This window comes from Carcharodon carcharias, chromosome 4 (genome assembly GCF_017639515.1).
Source record: "Carcharodon carcharias isolate sCarCar2 chromosome 4, sCarCar2.pri, whole genome shotgun sequence".
In the NCBI taxonomy this organism is placed as follows: Eukaryota; Metazoa; Chordata; class Chondrichthyes; order Lamniformes; family Lamnidae; genus Carcharodon; species Carcharodon carcharias.
Window position 1 is genome coordinate 74934844 of NC_054470.1, and position 20212 is coordinate 74955055.

At 40.3% G+C, this 20212-nt stretch overlaps 1 protein-coding gene across 5 annotated transcripts in view; it reads left to right on the forward strand.

The window, feature by feature from the left end:
- The window catches only part of LOC121276977 (ephrin type-A receptor 5-like), a 373321-nt gene that overhangs the window by 54385 nt on the left and 298724 nt on the right, over nt 1-20212 (forward strand). For 4 of the 5 annotated variants that reach the window (XM_041185740.1, XM_041185741.1, XM_041185743.1 and 1 more), the window contains exon 3: nt 14038-14701. In XM_041185740.1, the coding sequence (XP_041041674.1) occupies nt 14038-14701 (664 nt within the window). Of the gene's footprint in view, nt 1-8331; nt 8418-14037; nt 14702-20212 lie in introns of all 5 variants that reach the window. The other variant, XM_041185742.1, reaches the window with a different exon arrangement.

Consider the following 20212-nt stretch of genomic DNA (forward strand, 5'->3'; position numbering starts at 1 on the left):
AATGGGTCACAGATGCCTGTCTAGAAGAGGGTATTTAACCCAGTATCTGTGATTTGATGCTGACAGAATTTCATTTTGTGCATACCAAATTATTTCAGATAGTTAATGTATTCAAGTGACATTCACATGCGTGATGTTCAAATGATCTCATTCGTTTGAGCTTAGTTGTAGGTAACTAGCAGGAGACCTGCACTCAGCAGGACAGTTTGCTCAGTTTGCATAATTTATGATTTTTGATGTTACAAAGAAGCACAAGGAATTATATTGAATTTCACTGAAACTGTATCCTGGTTTCTTCACATGCAAACTAAACCAACTTGTTGGTTGACAATTGGCCTGTTCTCACTAGAGTATTTAGCACTCTATATCCTGAAAGATGTGGGGCACAGCTGATGCTGGAGGCACGCACAAAATTACAGTGTCCAGTACACAGACAAGCTTTCATTGTTACAGCCCCAGGTTAGGTTGTCTCATGATTAGACATTGGGTGGCAAGGGTGAACTCTTCAGTGCAGGGCATACAAAGTCTGCTACACGAGCCAAAATTTGTAACAGTGGTACATCTTACTATTGTTTTTTGCCAGCTCCTTAATGAATGCAGGCGTTTCCTGTATTTGTTTCCACTGCATATACAGTGTTGAGCCTGGGTGCCATCTCTAGCCATGTATGGTACACTGCCTTCTTATGGAGAGAGCAAAGCCTCCTCATGCAGCAATATGTCCACTTCGCCAGCCAACAAACAAGAACGAAGGGCTGATGAGCTGTCACTTAACCACAGGCCGGGGTTTTCTGGCCCTGTCGTGCTGGAACATTCGGCAGCCTAGCCAGCTGTCCATTGACTTTCGGTGGGATCGGATTATCCCGGCAGTGGGCGCGGCCGGAAAACCCCATTCTCAGACTCCGCTTCGCAACTTGACATTTATTTGCTTTTTGACTGCCATGTATTCTTTTCTCTTTCCCCGATCAAACTCTACCCCCAAATACCCACTCCTCAAAAGTTTTCAAAGTTCTTCCCAGCCTTTCTGAAAGACTGGAAACGTGCCTGTCTTCTCCCTCTTCATGAGGCCATTCATCTTTAAGTGGCTGAATCACTAAGTTTTCTCAGCAGTCCCCTGAATTTTGCCATATACCTTGTCCCCTCCAATGCGCTCCTTATGCCTGGATCATTCAGAAGTCAGATACAAGTAATTTAAATAGTCTGACACTTGTGACATGACTTCTGAATTGGCCTTTTTGAGTTAACATATTTTACCAGTCTCCTCCACACCACCCACAGTAAACCTGTATCTAAAATTACTTCAAATAAGATATTATTTCTTAAATTTACAACTTTAGTGTGTTAGAAGAAAGGTTGTATGACAGTAATGAACTCAAAGCCTTCATTTGGTTTTATCACAAAGCAAATCAAGCCACTGGTTAAAGAAGTGGGGCATATTCTCTTGTTCTGTACCAGAGTGTGTTGGTTCACCTGGATGTAACACACTGAGCAGGGAGAATGACATGCCCATTTAAATTGATGGATGGTAGTGGCCTCAATTGTTCCACTACTATTTGTCCTTACAAGGTCAGCACATTTCCTGCAATATCCTTCTCCTCCCAAATCTGCATAGTCATCTCTGATGTGCACCAAGTTTGTATCTTTGAACCCCCACCTTATTGCACTGCTCTGCACAATATCCTTCATAGGCACGGGGTTATATTATGCAGACATGTAAGTAGACAACACCCAGGTCCACATGACTTCATGATAATCCTGCTAAGGACAAGCAAGAATTTTCCTTAAATTAACATGACTGAAACTATCTTGTTTATTCTTCACAAAAATTCTATCATCCCGCCTCCTGGGTATTCAATAAGACTAAATCCAGCATTGTACAGCCTGAGTATCTTGTTTGATCCTAAGCTGTTGCTACAACCCTATAAAAGTGTCAATCAACCAGACCTTTAAAATATCATTAGCAGAGTTATAAGCACTTGACACCTCTTTATCATGTGCAAATAAACATTGAGCCATCGATACAATAGATCACAGAAACAATAGCTCATTATAACCTCATAAAGCTGTCCATCAGGCAAAGTTTTCCCTTCTCCTCAGCTGCATGAACAAACTAAAACCTTTTGTGGGAGTCTGAGCTCTCAGCCCCTGGAGCGAAGATCCAACCATCTGGGGCACATTTTCCTGTGTCGGGTTTGTGTAGCCTGGCATTGTCCCGACTCTGAGCTCCCAACCCAGGAGTGAAAATTCAGGCCTTGGTGTCCAGTTATGAAGCATGTGAGGATTGTTTGATATATTCAAAGTGCAAAAAAAAAATTGCAAGTTGTAAACATTTTTTGTAATACAGCACACACTGAAACAATGGCTGACTAGGTTAAAAACACATCTTAGTGCTACTAAAAATAAAAGGCTTTACAGAAGTAATACTTGTTCGTATTCATTACAATTACTGGTTTCAGAATGCTGGGTTTAAATACAAAATTGTGTGACTTGTGTGTCAGTCATGGCTCAGCTTGTAGCACTCTGATCTGTGTTACAAGCGTCTGAGTTTAGGACCCACCCCGGCCTTGAGCACAAAATCAAGACTGACATTCTAGTGCAGTACTGAGGGAGTGCTGCACTGCTGGAGGTGCCATTTTTCAGATGTGATGTTAAACCACTGTCCCATTTCTCTGTTCGGATTCATATAAAAGATCCTATGACACTACTTTGAAGACAAGCAGGTGAGTTATTCCTGATGTCCTGGCCAATATTTACCCCTCAATCAACATCACAGACACAGATTAATTGGTCATTATTATACTACTGTTTGTGTGAGTTTGCTGTGTCCAATATTGGCTGCTGTGTTTTCTTCATTACAACAATTACTAAATTAAATAGTACGGCACTTGCTGTAAAGCACTTGGAGACATCAGATGGTTACTGAAAATGCTATTTAAATGCAAGTCGTTCAGTTTTTTTATTTGATTGCGTGGTTTTGTGCTGCTCAGTTAATGCTCCATGAAAGCTTTTGCTCACTCACAATTATCAACTTTTAAAACTTTGGCTAGCTGACTGAACCAGCATGGTTAATTTAACACATTGTGATTATTTAAGAAAATGAGAAAAGATGAGATAATTAATGCAGGAATTTTAATTTTGTGACAAGTGTGATCCTCAGTGGCTATTCTGAAAAAAAATAGGTTCCTAAGATTAATACCATGAAAATGGATGGAGATTTGGGGAAAATGTGCAACAGATGTAGAATTTTTTATGCCCAATAATCTGATATTGGCTCCTGGCATGTGATACTCTTCTGGAGTAGGGAGGGGGCATGTGTGTAAAAGTTAGAATAACACCTGTTACTCCCTCCCTTCTTTTTTGGTTAGAAAATTAAAGGAGCTATCCTAGATTCCTCATTTGGTAAGTTTTCAATGTAAAATATTAACTGTTTTTTCTGGTTTTAGATGCTAATGTATATTTGCGCATCATGGATATATGCGATATTCAGTTTACTTTTACTAATTTTTAGAAAAACTTGTTTTGACATATTTAAACTTTTTGAAGAACTGTTCAATGGTCTTGTATAATATTCCAGCATTTGATTAGTTTCATTAATAAAGCTTCACAATGATTAGAGAATTTCATGGGACTTCCCTAATATCCTGAAATAGTCTATTGAATTAGATGGAGGGGACATTATCGGCCTGCCTCCCATCTCTTTTTATTCTGCCTGTGTTCAATGAACATCCCAGGGGTGCTTGAAGATTGCTGGTGTGGGATCTGATCCAGGATCTGTACAACCAGAGACTGAAGATGCAGGCAAGGTGAAAAATAACTTTAGACTCCATCCATCAGGCTCTCACCCCCAGAAGATGCAAAAGCTTTGGACTCTCCAGGCTATTGCTGGAGATCAACAACCAGCAGGCCCTGATGCTGATGCCAGGATGCTGCTCCAGGCTTCTCAGGCTTGCAGTTGCATTCCTGCTTCCTCCTTGATGTACAAGCACACAGCCCAGATGCGTATTGGCCAACATCTGAAGGTCTTTCTGCCAAAGTGGTGTCCATGGAGGAAAATCTATCTTACACTGTGTCAGAAAATCTGCCTTTTAAATATATCTGTCATGCAGCTCTTCCAGTCTCTTCATCAGTGAATGTGGCTCGTTCAGATTTGTTCTGGTATTAAAGGAAGCAAATTGGAGAGAAAATAGCAGTGATGATAGTGTTAATTTTGGAGATAAAATAAGAATGGCTCAAGCGTAGAGATTAAACAAGATCGTGCTGTGATGCAATATGGATAGAACAATAAGTGTGTTAATTAAAGATAAAGAATGAAGAAATTGTAATGATGAGAATACAGGGAGAAAACAGCATGATGATTATTGTGGGTCGAATAAGATGGATACACAGAAAGAGTCAACGCTGGGTGTACACTGGGTTAGGGATTCCTGGTGGAGGCAGTCATCCAATCAGTTCCATATCTTACTCTGTTATCATGAAAAAGCCAAGGGGGACCAGAATTTTTCAACATGGTTAGAAATGGGCATTTACTCACTGAGTTCAAGTTCAGCTTCTGCCCCAAATTACTCCCACACATAATGGATAATTTTAACCATGTGCAGTTGCATAGAATTGGTGGTACCAAACTGGCAGCTCATTTTACAGAGAATCATAGAATGATACAGCACAAAATGAGGCCACTTGGACCATTATGCCTGTGCCAGCTCTTTGGTAGAGCTAGTCAATTAATCTCACCTCCCTGCTCTTTACCCATTTTTTTGCCTTTAAGTACTTTTCTAACATTATTAAATTTGCTTCAAAACCCCTTCATACAAGGACGTCTCAGATCACAACAATTCACAGTGTATACATAAAAAAAATCCTTATGTTGTTACTGTTCTTCTGCCAACCACCTCATATCTGTGTATTATGGTTTCTGTCCCATCTGACATTGGATGAATTTTTCTTTATTTTCTTTATAAAAATATTTTATGATTTTGAACACCTCTATCAAACTGCTTCTTAATCTTCTCTGCTCTAGGCAAGCTCAGTTTCTCTAATCTCTCCATATAACTGACACCCCTCATCTCTGTTCCCATTCTAGTAAATCTCTTCTGCACCCTTTGCAAGAGCTTGCCAGTCTGGTGCCCAGAATTACAGGTTTAGCATAGTCCTTGCTTCCTTTTTTTCACTCTATTCCTCTATTAATAAAGCCAAGGATCTCATATGCTTTTTCAACAGCATTTACTTGATCTGCCATCTTCAAATATTTGTGTATATATACCACAATCTCTCTCTGCTCCTGCACCCCCTTTAAAATTGTACCATTTAGTTAACTTGCTTCTACTCATTGTTCCTACCAAAACATATCTCTTCACACTTTTCTGCATTAATTCTTATCTGCCATATGTCTACACATTTCTTCAGTTTGTTTATGCATGTCCTCTTGGTGTTTCTTACCATCTATCTCATTGTTTACTACATTTCCAAGATTTTTCTCATCTGCAACCTTTGAAATGATGCCATGTACACCCAAGATAAAGTCATTAAAATACAAATAAAACAGCAGTGATTCTTCTACTGACCCCAGGGGTGTACAAGGAATATGTATACTTCCCACCAATCTGAATAACAACAATTCACCACAACTCTCTGCCTGCTGACCCTCAGACAATTTTATACTCACAGTGTTACCCTCCCTTTAATCCCATGGGCTTTAATCTTGTTAGCAAGTCCATTCTTTGGATTTTGGTACTTTGTCAAAAACCTTTTGAAGGTCCACATACACACCACCAACAATACTATGTGCATCAACCCTTTCTACTATTTCATTAGAGAACTCGATCAAGTTAGGTAAACATGATTTGCCTTTCATTTATTAGCCCATACTTTTCCAAATGCCAATTAATTCTGCTATGCATTCATATCTTCAGAAGTTTCCCCAGACCTCTCCTATTACAGTCAATAGAAATAAAAATGAGATCTCAGATAGATTCCAATTTGTACCATGCATTTTAAATTACCACACAGGATCAACATTTTGCCAATTTGTGCTAGTTCTGTACTTCTAAATGAACCAGAATTTTCAGAATGAACTATTTTCCATAGGTTAATGGACACGGACGTGGAACAAACTCACAGAAAATGTATTTTAAAACAAGTTAGATGAATATCTGCTGAATAGGGAAATTAAGAACTAAAACACTATGAAAGCACAACTTTATTTTTAGTTTCATAAGAAGTGTGGGAAAGATTTAAATCGAATTTACAAACGGCAGCGGAGGGAAGTCTCAGATATCTTGGCCCCTCACTGGCTCTGGTTGACTCAGATTTGATGGGCCAAATGTTCCCTTTTCACTTTGGATTTTCTTAGTTACTGTACAGACTGTACAACTTACAGCAAATGTGCTTCATTAAAGATGGTGTTAAGGATACATTATACTACCATGTCAGCACGAAAACTAGTGTGCATTGTTTTCTTCCTTTTGCAGTACAGGATCCACATTTTTGCAATTAGCTTTGTTAGCTGCAAGCTTCACAGCATTCATAGCATGTTCCCTTCGAAAATTCATCTTTCCTGAAATGCAATTGATAAATGGGCTCACATATCTTTCACTATTTCATAAAAAAAAACTCATCTTTGCCCTTCTTTGTAATTAGTGAGCACCTACTGTTCTTTCTGCTATGCAAAGACGAATTCCTATCCCCACTCTACAAGAGCTATTGAATGTGGTAGTTGTTATGCTAACAGCTGAGGATAGAAGACCCTCTCTACATATGATTAATCTGCTCAGCTCCACTTAGCTGAATGACTCTTAACAACTTTAATTATGGATTCTTGTAATCTGGTTTTCACATATATATTTAGTGGAAATTCATTCATATATGCTTATTAGATACATTTTACTTGCAATGAAAAACAGGATGTGCATATTTAAAAAAAATAGCATACAGAGCATGTCATAATGCACAATGATCAGTTAGGTTTTGATAAATGGTCATTCAGAAGGCAGGGGACGAGCAATGTAACAGCAGAATTCAGTGTATGATTAAATTTGGTGTTTTGGTCCAATGCTATAATAATTATGGGGTGTACTGGAATCAAAGCTGATTCCATCTGCTGCTGCTGCTGGAGTTGAGACAGCTGTATGATTACAACATCAAGGACAGTCTAAGTGGGCAGCATAAAACAAGCCCATTATTGGGTGCGAGGAGGCTTTTATATCTTTAACACCAGAATCCTGATTTACTCATAGACATTTCTGCTAGTGAGATACATTAATGCTGCTCATGAAGATCAGGCTGAAAGGACTTCAATGTTTATTAGAGAATATAATAACTTAAGCTTGAATAAGCTTCAAAGGACTAATGTGGACTACTTGGCCAGCAGGAATGAGATGTAAATTTGGCCTGAATAGCCCCTGATTACAGATAGATAATTAAAGCTGGACTGAAATTGATTTATGGATGCAGTTGTTGAGACTAAGCTGCAAGTGTAATATTATCTGTGTGAAAAGCTATGGACAGATTAGTGTCTGGGGAATTGGGTACAAGAATGTTTTGCACGTGGCTGCACAAATTTAGAAGGTTTTCTGTTACCAGGTCATTCAGACATAAGGGAATGACATTCTGATTAGCCTGAGCAGTGAATGCAGAAAAGTCCAGAGATGATCAAGGTTATTCCATTTAATCAGACCAACCTTATTTCTTTTGAGGAAGGATGATTAATGAGGATAGTTTAAGTTTATATCCTGCTTTGTATAATATGATTATCTTGAAGAGCAAAACAACATATCACTGAATTTCTTTGTGAGAAGCCTGCTATAATTATCACCTTTTTCAAAGGAAGCTTTACCATTTCTTCCACAATGGTACTGTACAAAAGGGGTAAAAACTGTTCATCATTCTGGGTGCATAGTCATAATTATGTATGTATAATGCGTGTGGTATCTTTAGTCTCCCTTTCCCTGGAGAACATTTTAGTTCCTCTGTAAAAGTGGTGCCTGTTGGGATGATCTTTTTAATATTAGTTCCTTGCAAGTGTTTGTTGATTAGCAATGCTATTTCAGCTACTTTACTTTTCAGTAATTGTGACTAAAAAACATTTATATTCTTGAATAGTAAATAGTACAGGTGTTTATTTTAATGCCAAGTTGATTTAATAACTGGGATCTACAGAACATGTTTGGGCAGTGGGGCAACAATCAGTTTAGCGATATTTAACCTGTTAAAGTAACTGAAGATAATCAAAGGTAGAAACTAAAACTCAGCAGTATTCACCATCAGAAGTGTTAAAACACTAGGCTATAGATTAATATAGTTTTCCAAAAATTACAGTCAATGGTTTTCTTTATATAGCTTGACCTGGGTACTTATCTCTTTGGGTTTGAGGATTGAAGCCCAAATTCAGAAACAGAAAACTGATGAGTCCTTAAAAGACATTGGTTAGTTCATAATTTCTGATCCCATATCGCCTCCATCATCATGTCTCTGTCTGTGCAACAGCTCACCTGCTACCGAAACCTTCATCCATGCATTTGTTACCTCCAGACTTGACTAGGCTAAGACTCTCCTGGACAGCCTCCGATCTTACACTTTCTGTAAACCACTGCTCATCCAGATCTGTTGCTGCATCTTAAATCAGACCAAATCCCATTTATCCAGCATTCCTGTGCTCGCTATATTGACTGCTGGTCCAATAGTGCCGTAAACTTTTCAAATCCCACCATGGTCTCGCCCTTCCCTATCTCTGTAATATTCCCTAGTCCTGCAGCCATCCATAACATCTACAGCTTTCCTCAGTTCTGGGTCTTGTGCATCCTAATTACCTGTTTTGATCTTTAAAAATATCTCAACGTTCTTTACAGGGTAATGAAAAGACACCAAGCCAAAGTAGGAATTATATAAAGAGAGACTTGCATTTATATTTCTTTATTCGTTCATGGATGGGGTTGTCACTGGCTAGGCCAGCAGTTATTGCTCATCTCTCATTACCCTTCAGAAGGTGGTGGTAAGCTGCCTTCTTGAATCGTTGCAGTCCCTGTGGTGTAGGCACATCCACAGTGCTGTTAGGAGGGAGTTCCAGGATTTTGACCCAGCAACAGTGAAGGAATGGCAATATATTTCCAAGTCAGGATGGTGAGCGGCTTGGAGGGAAACTTCTAGGTAGTGGTGTTCCCATGTGTCTGCTGGCCTTGCCCTTCTAGGGGGTAGTGGTTGTGGGTTTGGAAGGTGCTGTCTAAGGAGCCTTGGCGAATTCCAGCAGCGGGTATTGTAGATGGTACACCCTGCTGCTACTGTACCTTTCATGACCTCAAGACACTCCAAAGCACTTGTATCCAATGAAATCACTTTTTAAAAAATACTTTTGAAGAGTGGTCATGGTTGCAATGTAGGAAATGCAACAGCCTAATTGCACATAGCAAGCTGACATAAACAGCAATGTCAAAATGACCAGATAACCTGCTTTTTGTGATGTTGATTGAAGATTAAACATTGGCCACAACATTAGGGCTAACTCCCTTGCTCTTCTTTGAAACAGTGTCTTAGCATCTTTTACATTCAGTTGAAGGGGCAGACAGGGCATCAGTTGAACATCTCATCTGAAAGACAGTTCCTCAGTAGTGTACTGGATTGTCAACCTAGACTTTTGTGTTGGAAGTCCTGGGCAGAATTTTAGGATTCCCCCACTTTTAAGATTGCAGGTGAAGTGGGTTTTGTGGGGGGTGGGTCTGTAAATTTCCTTGGCTGGGCTTCCCACCTTCCTGCCTGCTCCTAATCTTTCCGCTATTTGATGTGGTCTAGGGCGGCCTACCTGTCCTCACCGCAATTGAGGCCCTTAAGCCTCAATTTTGAGGCTGGCAGGAGTAGTTCAGGGGCGGAGGGTGGGGGAAGCCCAGCAGGTCACCCTGATCCGGCCTCCGGTGTTAAGGGGATGTGGGGAAGGGGCGCTTCCCTCAAGGGCCACCTTTTTATTTTGGTCTCCCCTCCCCTCCCCCCAATGACTCCCCTGCCCCCTGCCAAAATGTACTTGGTCCTGTCTCCGAGACTTAGAACCTGGGGATTACTTGTAGTCTCAGTCTTGACCACTGTTGCCACTGGCGTCACTGGGACTACAGAGCTGCCGGCCAATCAGATTGGCCGACAGACATCTAAGCAGAACCTCCTTCTGAGTGAGGGGTGGAAGTCCCATCTGCAGTCATTTAACACTCCTCAGAGAGTTAAGTGCCTGTGGAGCTGCAGTGATCAGTGGGGATGCATTCCCCACCAACTCGTCAGGTGTTGGGGCAGGAAACCTGCCATCTGAAAAATCCTGTCCCCGGAGTGGGACTTGAACCCACAATTTTCTGGGTTAGAGGTGAGAATGCTACTAACTGAACCACAACTGACATTATTAGTAGAAGAGGTGAGCAAAATTGTGGTCAGTCAGATGAGTTTTAAAAAGGATCTTAAATGAGGAGAGGAAATTGGAGATTCATTAGAGTTTAAGATAGAAATTTTAAATTGTGGGGCCTAGTTGGTTGAACACATTGCTAACAATGATGGGTGAGGGGTAGGCATTGCACAAGAGGCAAAAACCTTAGAAAATTATGAGCAGAATGTCATAGGACTGGTGGTTCATTGAAGAGTACTAATCATGCCAAGGACACACATACCAAATATTTTTTATAATAGTATCATTGCTGTGGATCATGGTCTGTACGTTACGTTGTAATTAAGGCTGTGCACTCATTATAGGAAGTCAGAACTGTCATGATTTTAACATTTTAGCTCTTTTTGGGCCAATCTAATAAACCAAATCAACAAAATGAGGATAAAGTAAACACAGCCCTAAGTTAGGTTAGCTGTAAAACCAAAGACAAAGTTTAAAGAAAACTTACAAACATCAAATCAAACTGTGATTAAGAGGGTCAATAAAGCACCCCAGTCTCCAGAGTGCCCACCGGGCACGGAAGGCCTTGAGGGTGCCTGCAGACACCGCATGCTCCCTCTCCAGGGACACCCGGTTGCGAATGTAGCTGCGGAAGAGGGGCAGACCGTTGGGTGGGACAACCCCCTCAATTGCCCGCTGCCTGGACCTGTTAATGGCTAATTAGGGATTTTAACATTTTAACATTTTAAATCAACAAAAACATGGACTTATGAACTAGAAGCAATGACGCTGCATTCCATTCTCAGGCACTAAACAGACGCCTAAGTCTCCAATATTGCAGATGCACGCTCATTACGGGTTGGATGCGTGCCACCTGCCACATTGGTGTAGACAAAAAACAAGTCATCTAGGCCTGCTCCTGAAACAGCTATTAGGCACCTTATTTGCTAATGCCTGTTTGAAACAACCTCTGTAATAATGGTTTGCCCTAAGGCTGCCACCAAACTGGTAAATTTGTTTTAAAAAATTCCGAATGTGGGGCCGAAGGAGCACGAGTGCTTCTCCCAACTCCACATTAAAAACATAGCCTGCTCTCAGGCTCAGCTTTCTCTACTCCAGCATCCATTTGTGACCTCAAGCCCCCTCTGATCACTGCTATCACCCCCTTTCCTGACTCTCAGGATACCTATTGAGTATTTGGAGTTTACCATTTCGATAATAACAGGTGCCTATCAATTTAGGCAGGCCAGTGTGAATTAATTTCTAAGTCATTGGTTTTTCCCATTGGGCTGGAGTCCACATCAGTCACAACAGAGAATTCGAACTCTGCTTCTCCCCATCTGCAAAGTCTCAATGCTGCAGCAATAATTTTCCCAGTCAAACCTCAATGCTGTGCTTGTGCTTGTCTGCTCCCTCAAATCCTTTTTCTCCTTCTCTCACTGCCTATCTAAATCCTAACATTTTGCTACTTTCCACACACCTGTCCATTGTCTCTGCCTCTCCCTTCTCACAGAAAAATGTTGGTTATGTAACTCTTAAAAGGGGTATTGTGCCAATTATTACGGAAATAAGAACATAGGAACATAGGATTTAGGAGCAGGAGAAGGTCATTCAGCTCTTCGAGCCTGCTTTACCATTCAGTATGATCATGGCTGATCAGGTTGTGGTCTCAACTGCACTTTCTTGTCTGCCCCCCATAACTCTCGACTCCCTTGTCCACAAAAACCTGTCTGACCCTATCTTGCATAAATTCAATATCCCAACCTCCACTACTTTCTGGGAAGAGATTTCCACATACTAATGACCCTCAGAGAAAAAAAAAAACTCATCTCCACCTTAAAAGGGTGACCCATTACTCTTAAACTGTGTCCCCTAATTCTAGACTCCCCGACAAGTGGAAATGTCTTCCCACTATCCACCCTATCGAGTCCCTCAGGACTTGTATGTTTCAACAAGATCATCTCATTCTTCTAACCTCCAATGGGTATAGACCCAGCTTGTTCAACCTTTCTTCATTAGATAAGCCCATAATCCCAGGAATGAGTCATGTGAACCTTCTCTAAACTGCTTCTAACACAATTATATCTTTTTTCAAATAAGGCGACCAAAACTGTACATAGTCCAGTTGTGGTCTCACCAAAGCCCATACAGCTGCAGTAAAACTTCCCAACTTATATATTCCATTCCCCTTGCAATAAACGCCAACATTCCATTTGCCTCCCTAATCACTTGCTGGACCTGCATACTAATTTTTTGTGATTCATGTACCAGGGCATCCAGATTCCTCTATATCACAGAATTTTGCGATCTTTCCCCATTTAAATAAAATATTGTTTTCCTATTCTTCCTGCCTAAGTGGATAAATTCTCATTTTCCCACATTATATTCCATCTGCAAATTTTTTGCTCACTCAATTAACCTGACTATATCCCTTTTCAGACTCTCTACCTCCTCTGATAACTTAATTCCCAACCTCTCAGTGTCATTGGCAAATTTAGCTATGATACATTTGGTCCTTTCATCCAAATCCTTGATGTAGATTGTAAAAAGCTGAGGCCCCAACACTGATCCCTGTGGCACTCCACTAGTTACAGCTCGTCAGCATGAAAATGACCCAATAATCCTTACTGTCAGCTTTCTGTTAGCTAACCAATCCTTTATCCATGCTAATATGTTACCCTTATAGCAAGTAATCTTATCTTGCACAGTAACCTTTGATATGGTATCTTATCAAATGCCTTCTGGACTTCCAAGTATGCCACATTAACAGGTTCCACTTTATCCACCTTGCTTGTTACTTCCTCAAAAAAATTCTAATAAACATGATTTCCCTTTCACCAAGCCATGTTCATGGCTCCCATAGAATGGGAGGAAAAAGGTAAACATGAATGAGAAGAGGAAAGAGAAAAAAAAGTGAAAGGAACATTAGAAAGAATTGAAGTAACAGGGAGAATACAAAATAGAAGTGAGTAGAAGAAAAATACTGTAATGAAAGAGGAGTCTCAAAATGGAGTGAAGGAACAGGAAGAGAGAGACAAGGGGAGAGAAAGAAACCAAAGTGGAATGGGAAAGACAGACAAAAAAAAGATGGAGGACAACCTGAGGGGAGAAGGGAGGAGAGCGAGAAACAGAACTAAAAGGGGGGTGGGGGTGGTGGATGGGGGTTGGTGTGGAAGCCATAGTGGAGTTGTAAAATAGAAAAATAAGAGCAGAGTTAAAGGGACCAAATTGGGAGAGATAGAGAAGTAGAACAAAGAAGAGAAACAGGTTGGGGAACTGAGAAATAGAGTGACAGGAAAGAGAAACAGAAAAGGGGAAAAATGGAAATGATGGAGGAAGGAGAATCAGAGGAGGAAGAGAAGTGAAAGAACAAAGAGAGAGAAACAGAACTGGAGGGTCAAGGAAAGAAAAATGCAGAAGGGGCAGAAGAAAGTGGGAAAGAGAAAGATAAACAATGTGAAAGACAGAAGTGAAAGAAAGACAATTACAGCGTAGTATAGGTGATCTGGTTACAAAAAATATCCCCCTGACATTGCACATTTTTTACTACAAGTTCTGCAAACTTTGATATTTAATAATGAAAAATCTGTGATTTCCCAAAAGATATACCATGACAACTATAATTCATTAATATTTGAACAGTTGCTTTCCTATGTTCTATCTAATGCTGTACTTTTGTTTACTTTCTACAGTGGGAAGAAATCAGTGAGGTTGATGAGAATTACACTCCCATACACACATACCAAGTGTGTAATGTTATGGAGCAAAATCAGAATAACTGGTTACAGACTAACTGGATCTCCAGTGAAGGAGCCCGTCGTATATTCATTGAGCTAAAATTTACACTACGAGACTGCAATAGTCTCCCTGGAGGTCTCGGGACCTGTAAAGAGACCTTTAATGTGTACCATTATGAATCCAATGATGAAGATGGGAGGAACATCAGAGAAAATCAATATATAAAAATTGACACGATTGCTGCAGATGAAAGTTTCACAGAACTCGACCTTGGAGATCGAGTCATGAAGTTAAATACAGAAGTGCGAGATGTTGGCCCTCTTTCTAAAAAGGGATTCTACCTCGCCTTTCAAGATGTTGGAGCCTGTATTGCTCTGGTCTCTGTGCGAGTCTACTACAAGAAGTGCCCATCTACATTCCATAACCTTGCTTTCTTTGAAGATACGATCACAGGAGCTGATTCATCCTCACTGGTGGAAGTGCCAGGCACGTGTGTCAACAACTCAGTGAAAGATGACACTCCAAAAATGTACTGCAGTGCTGATGGGGAATGGTTAGTCCCAATTGGGAAGTGCATGTGCAAAGAAGGCTATGAAGAGAAAGGTAACATATGCCAAGGTAAGTTAAACCACAAATAGTTAGATGCTGCTGAAACTAGAGAGAGAGATGGTAACAATAAAACAACAGAAAAATATGCTGAAAATTATACTTCTTGGGTGACTAAGTAATTAACAATGACATAAAAGGAATAAGTGATCTGATGCTGGTTCAGATTTGCAAGTTACAATAGTTGATGTTTGTACAGTTTTGTGCATGCTTATGTATCAGTAAGTGAGAAGGGGATATGACATATCTAGAGTAGGGGAAGCACAGCCCTAGAGATAGAGGAAGGCTTCTGGCTGCATCTCCAATATGTGTCTCATCCTTTTGTGCACAAATATGTTCAAGATGGCCTCCCCTTAGGGAGTCAGAAGCTTGTAATTTATGGGCCATCCTCCAGTTCATTTTGTATTAAGTGTCACCTTTTTGTATAGGCATATGTAGCCTTGAGCTGTTGCAGATTGAAATGGCACATACAGTGACAAACATAGGCCAGGAACAGATCATTTACCCTTTATCCTAAGGCCTTGAATAGTATGGTACTTCAATCCTTGGACCGTTTCATCCTTCTACTTATTTAATATTGATGTAACGGTTAAATGTAACAACGTGAATGAATGCTAAGCCAGAAACTTATACAGTCATTTGTTGAATTTAAAATACTTGTACTAAGCATACGTGACACAATTTTCAACTTAATTCCCTTCCTGCTCTCTAGAAAAATGAGTTCTCTGTTTCGAAAGAGGATAATTTAGTTATTCAGTGCGTTTTAATTCTTGTTTTCTATATCTAATACACATCAATCTCTTGCACCTACTATTAGGGAACTATTTTATCAAATCACCATTTAACAAAGCCAGATGCAAAGCACAAGGTGGAGAAAAGCTTCTAGTTATTAACCTCTGACCCCCATAAGGCTTATGTTTATCACCAGAAACAGACTTAGCACCAATTTGTTTGATAACAGCAGGGCTCTGGGGCGGGTGGGGGGTGGAACTAGTTTAAATGTATCACTTAAATTAGAGCATGATCACTTTTAGTCTACAAAAATAAGTACCATCTCTTCAAGCTTATTCATTTAAAATTACAATTTTTAATATTCTCAGATCCAATGAAGGGGATTTTAATTTGCAAAAATGGATGAGTTTTGATTGGATGGCATGTTTAAAAAAACTGGAACCCAACCCCAACCTGCTTCCAAATCATCCATTTCTGATTTTAAAAGGCATGTTGGGAATGGGCAATTACCTAATCACTAGTGGCAGGTTAACATAGGAACATAAGAAATAGTAGCAAGAGTAGACCGCACAGCCCATCTAGCCTGCTCTACCATTCAATAGGATCATGGCTGATCTTGGGCTTCAACTCCATTTTCCCGCCAGCTTCCCATATCCCTTAATTCCCTGAGACACCAAAAACCTGTCTGTCCAAACTTAAATGTATTCAATGATGGAGCATCCACAACCCTCTGGGGTAGAGAATTGGTTGGTTATTTAAATATTATAATGAAGTAGAATATCAGGATTAACCACTAGTTTAGTCTCTGACCATAATCTTTCAGTCTTGTCTGGCTACAGGTATAGTGCCAGAGGACTGCTAGCATTGTACCTTTGTTTATAAAAGGAGAAAGGGATAGACTGAGTACAGTCAACCATCCTAAACTCGGTAGGCAAATTATTGGAAAGATTCTGAGAGACCGTATTAATCTTAATGTAGAAAGGCCTGGATTAGCCAAGGAGAGTCAGCATGAATTGTTTAAAGGAAGGCCATGTCTGACTAACTTGATTGAATTTCTTGAAGAGGCAACAAGAAGGGTCAATGAAGGTAGCACGATTAATATCATCTACATAGGTTTAGGCAAAGCTTTTGACATGACCCAACATGGTAGACTCAGAAAGGTAAAAGTCCATGGGGTCAAAGTGATAGTGTCGAGATGGATCCAAAATTTGTTCATTGGCAGGAAGCAAAGGATAACGATGGGCAGGTATTTTTGCCATTGGAATGTTGTTCCAGTGGGGTTCCACTGGTGGATAAGGTGGTAAAGAAAGCTTATGGAATGCTTTCCATTATTGGACCAGGTATAGAATACAAAAGCAGGGATGTAATGATGGAACTGTATAAAATGCTGGTTGGACCACAGCTGGAATTTTGAGTACAGTTCTGGTCACCACATTACAGGAAGGACATAATTTCTCTGGAGAGAGTACAGAGGAGATTCACAAAAATGTTGCCAGGGCTTGAAAATTGCAACTATGAGGAAAGATTGGATAGGCTGGGGTTGTTTTCCTCAGAACCAAGTAGGCTGAGGAGTGACCTGATTGAGTTGTACAAGATTATGAAGGGCTTAGATAGAATGGTCAGGCATGCCTTGTTTCCCCTAGGAGTAGGGTCAACTACCAGGGGGCACAGATGAAAGGTGATTGGTAGAAGGGTTAAAGGGGACACGAGGAAAAACTTCCACATCCAGAGGGTGGTGAGTGTTTGGAATTCACTGCCTGATTTGGTGGTTGAGGCTGAAACCTTCAACTCATTTAAAAGGCACCTGGATCTGCAGCTAAAGTGTTGTAACCTGCAAGGCTATGGGGCAGGTGCTGGAAGGTGGGATTAAAATGGGCAGCTAGTTTTTTTTATTTTTTCTTTTGCAGCCAGCGCAGACATGATGGGCTGAATGGCCTCTTTCTGTACTGTAATTTTTCTGTGGTTGTGTACTAGGTTCCTTGTTTTCCATGACATATATGAAAGATTTGGATTAAATGTAGGCAGCATGATTAAGAAGTTTAAGATGGAAGGGGAGAAAGCTGTAGATTGCAGCAAGATATCAATGGGCTGGTAAAGTGAATAGAAGGGTGGCAAATGAGATTCAATTTGGACAAGTGTAAAGTATTTCTTTGGAGAAGGCAAACAAGGCAAGGAAATACACAATAGATACTGGGATACTGAAGTGTAGAGGAATGAAGGGATCTTGGAGTGCACGTCCACAGATTCCTGAAGGTAGCAGGACAGGTATGTAAAGCGATTAAGGTGGCATCTAAGATGCCTTCTTCTGTTAGCTGAGGCATAGAATATAGGAGCAAAGTGGTTATTCTGGAAATGAATAACACACTAGTTAGGCCACAGCTGGAGTACTGCATGCAGTTCCCACCACCATAGTACAGGAAGGATATAATAGCACAAGAGAGGGTACACAAGATTTACAAGGATGTTGCTAGGACTGAAGAATTTTTGTAATGAGGAAAGATTTGATAGGCTGGGGTTGTTTCCTTTCAAAAGAGGAAGCTGAGGAGAGATTTATTTGAGGTTTAGAAAATTACCAGAAAGCTAGGTAGAGTGGATCTGAAGGACTTTTTCCCCTCAGCAGAGAGGTCAATACCAAAAGGAATAAATTTAAAGTAATTGCTAGATGATTGCAGGGAAGTTGAGAAAATGTTTTCACCCATATGATGATGGGGGTCTGCAACTCACTGCCTGAAAGGGTGACAGAGACAGAGAAAAATTCTGATTTAAATAAAGTGTTTGGGTATGCACTTGAAGTGCTGTAACCAAGAGGTATGAACCAAGAGCTGGAAAGTGGGATGAGGCTCAATAGCTATTTTTCAGCTGACAAAGACACAATGATCCAAATGACTTCCTTTTCTGCTGTAAATTTCTATGATTCTCTGATTTTAAATATAACCCTGGCTGGGCTTTCTGGGCCTGGGAAACCCATAGGTTAAAGGATGTTGAAGGCTGCTGGACCAGGAGATAAGAGGCTTTACACTTATCTGCTGAATGTAGTTTACCTGCTCCACCCAGCTCCATATTCAGACACCCTCCCAACCTTTTGCATCTCGCACCCCTACCTTTCCTTCCAATCCCCTCTCTGTTCTAGACACGATCTTCCTCAGTCCCTCTGGTGTCCCTTCTGGCTTCCAATCATCCCTAGCCTTTCCAAACCCTCCCTCCCTCTCCATTTCTGTTGTGGACTAGTCCTGAAGCTGTACTTGCCCAACAATCAGCCAGTCTCTCCATCTGGCTGGCTGCAGCCAGAAAACAGAAACAAAAATTGGTCATTCGGTTCTCTTATTAAATTTAGATCTGCAGGAAGCTTGTTCATTTGGGTTTCCTGACCACAAAATTGATCCCCACCGACCCACCTGTTCCCTCCCTGCCTCTGAGATAAAATCAAGGCCAACTTTATTTTTAATTTCTTGGGATGTGGACATTGTTGGCAGGGCAGACATTTAAAGATCAATCCTTGTTGCCCGAGGTGGTGGTCTGGACCTTCTTCTTGAACTGTTGCAACAACTGAGACACGTGCTAGGCCGCTTCAGCAGCCAGTTAAGAGTCAACCACATTGTTGTGGGACTGGAGTCATGTGTTGAATAGACTGGGTTATGATGGTGGATTTCTTTCCCCAAAGGATATAGGTGCGATTAGGTTGTTATGTGATCAGATTTATATATGCCAGCTTTTCATTTCCAGAATTTTTTTCCCAAATTGAAACTGTTATTGTTCTTCAGATTATTAGTCCAGGATCTTTGATTATTAGACCAGTAACATAACTACTAAACTACCATACCTAAGTAAATTATAGTTACATTAATTAAATATATATTAGCTTTCAGTGAATTATTAAAAGTTGTGGCTGTCTGGTTTATTACACTGCAGGAGCAAAGAGCGGTTCCATGATATCATATGGGGAGTGGGGAACTGTGCTCATGGGTGGCATGGTTTAGAGATATAGCCACAAAGCTACAGTCCCAATTGACCAAATGGTCAATGAGTGTGATCTCTCCCTCAGTGTGGGATTGCATAATTTCTCCATGTTGTGTATTTGCTGATTTGTTGTATATTTTATTTACTTGATTTGCCTCAGAGCAATGCAGATATGAAAATAGTTTCTGAGTATGCAACAAGTTTATTTACAGTGCTTTTAAAATATCTCTGCAACCACAAAATGTCTGTACCATGCTTTATCCCAGTGCTAACTTCTTGGAATTTCTGTGGCATCTATTTAATTATCTGAGTCAATACCCAGGCTTAACCAATCAAGAACAGTGAGCACAGATCAGTTATCAGACTAACATAATCAAACACAGAACAATTAAACAATTGGATACCTATAAAAAACAAACAAAATAGCCAAGTAAGCTTGTAAAAAAATCTTTATTATCCACCATAGCTCCAATAGTTTAACAACCTTAAAACTATTGTCCAATTGTGTACATCCTGGAGTTGCCCACTTGCAGTTCTACCAGCAATGGTGCCATTAATAAGAATTAGCTATTTAATGTATCTATAAATCTCTGAAGGTGGATGCAAGTGAAGAATTATTTTCTATCAGCATTTATGACCAGATTTTTGACACTTTATTTTAGAGTAGACCTTGTACATATTTTGAAGTATTCTATTTGTATATCCTACTACTTTAGCTTTATAGGAAGGAAATAGGAGTTCCACATGTTGTGCCTACAAGCAATGAGAACCTAGCAATATCACGTGATATGGTTTTATCACCCCTACCATCCTCATCATATTCGTACCATGGCT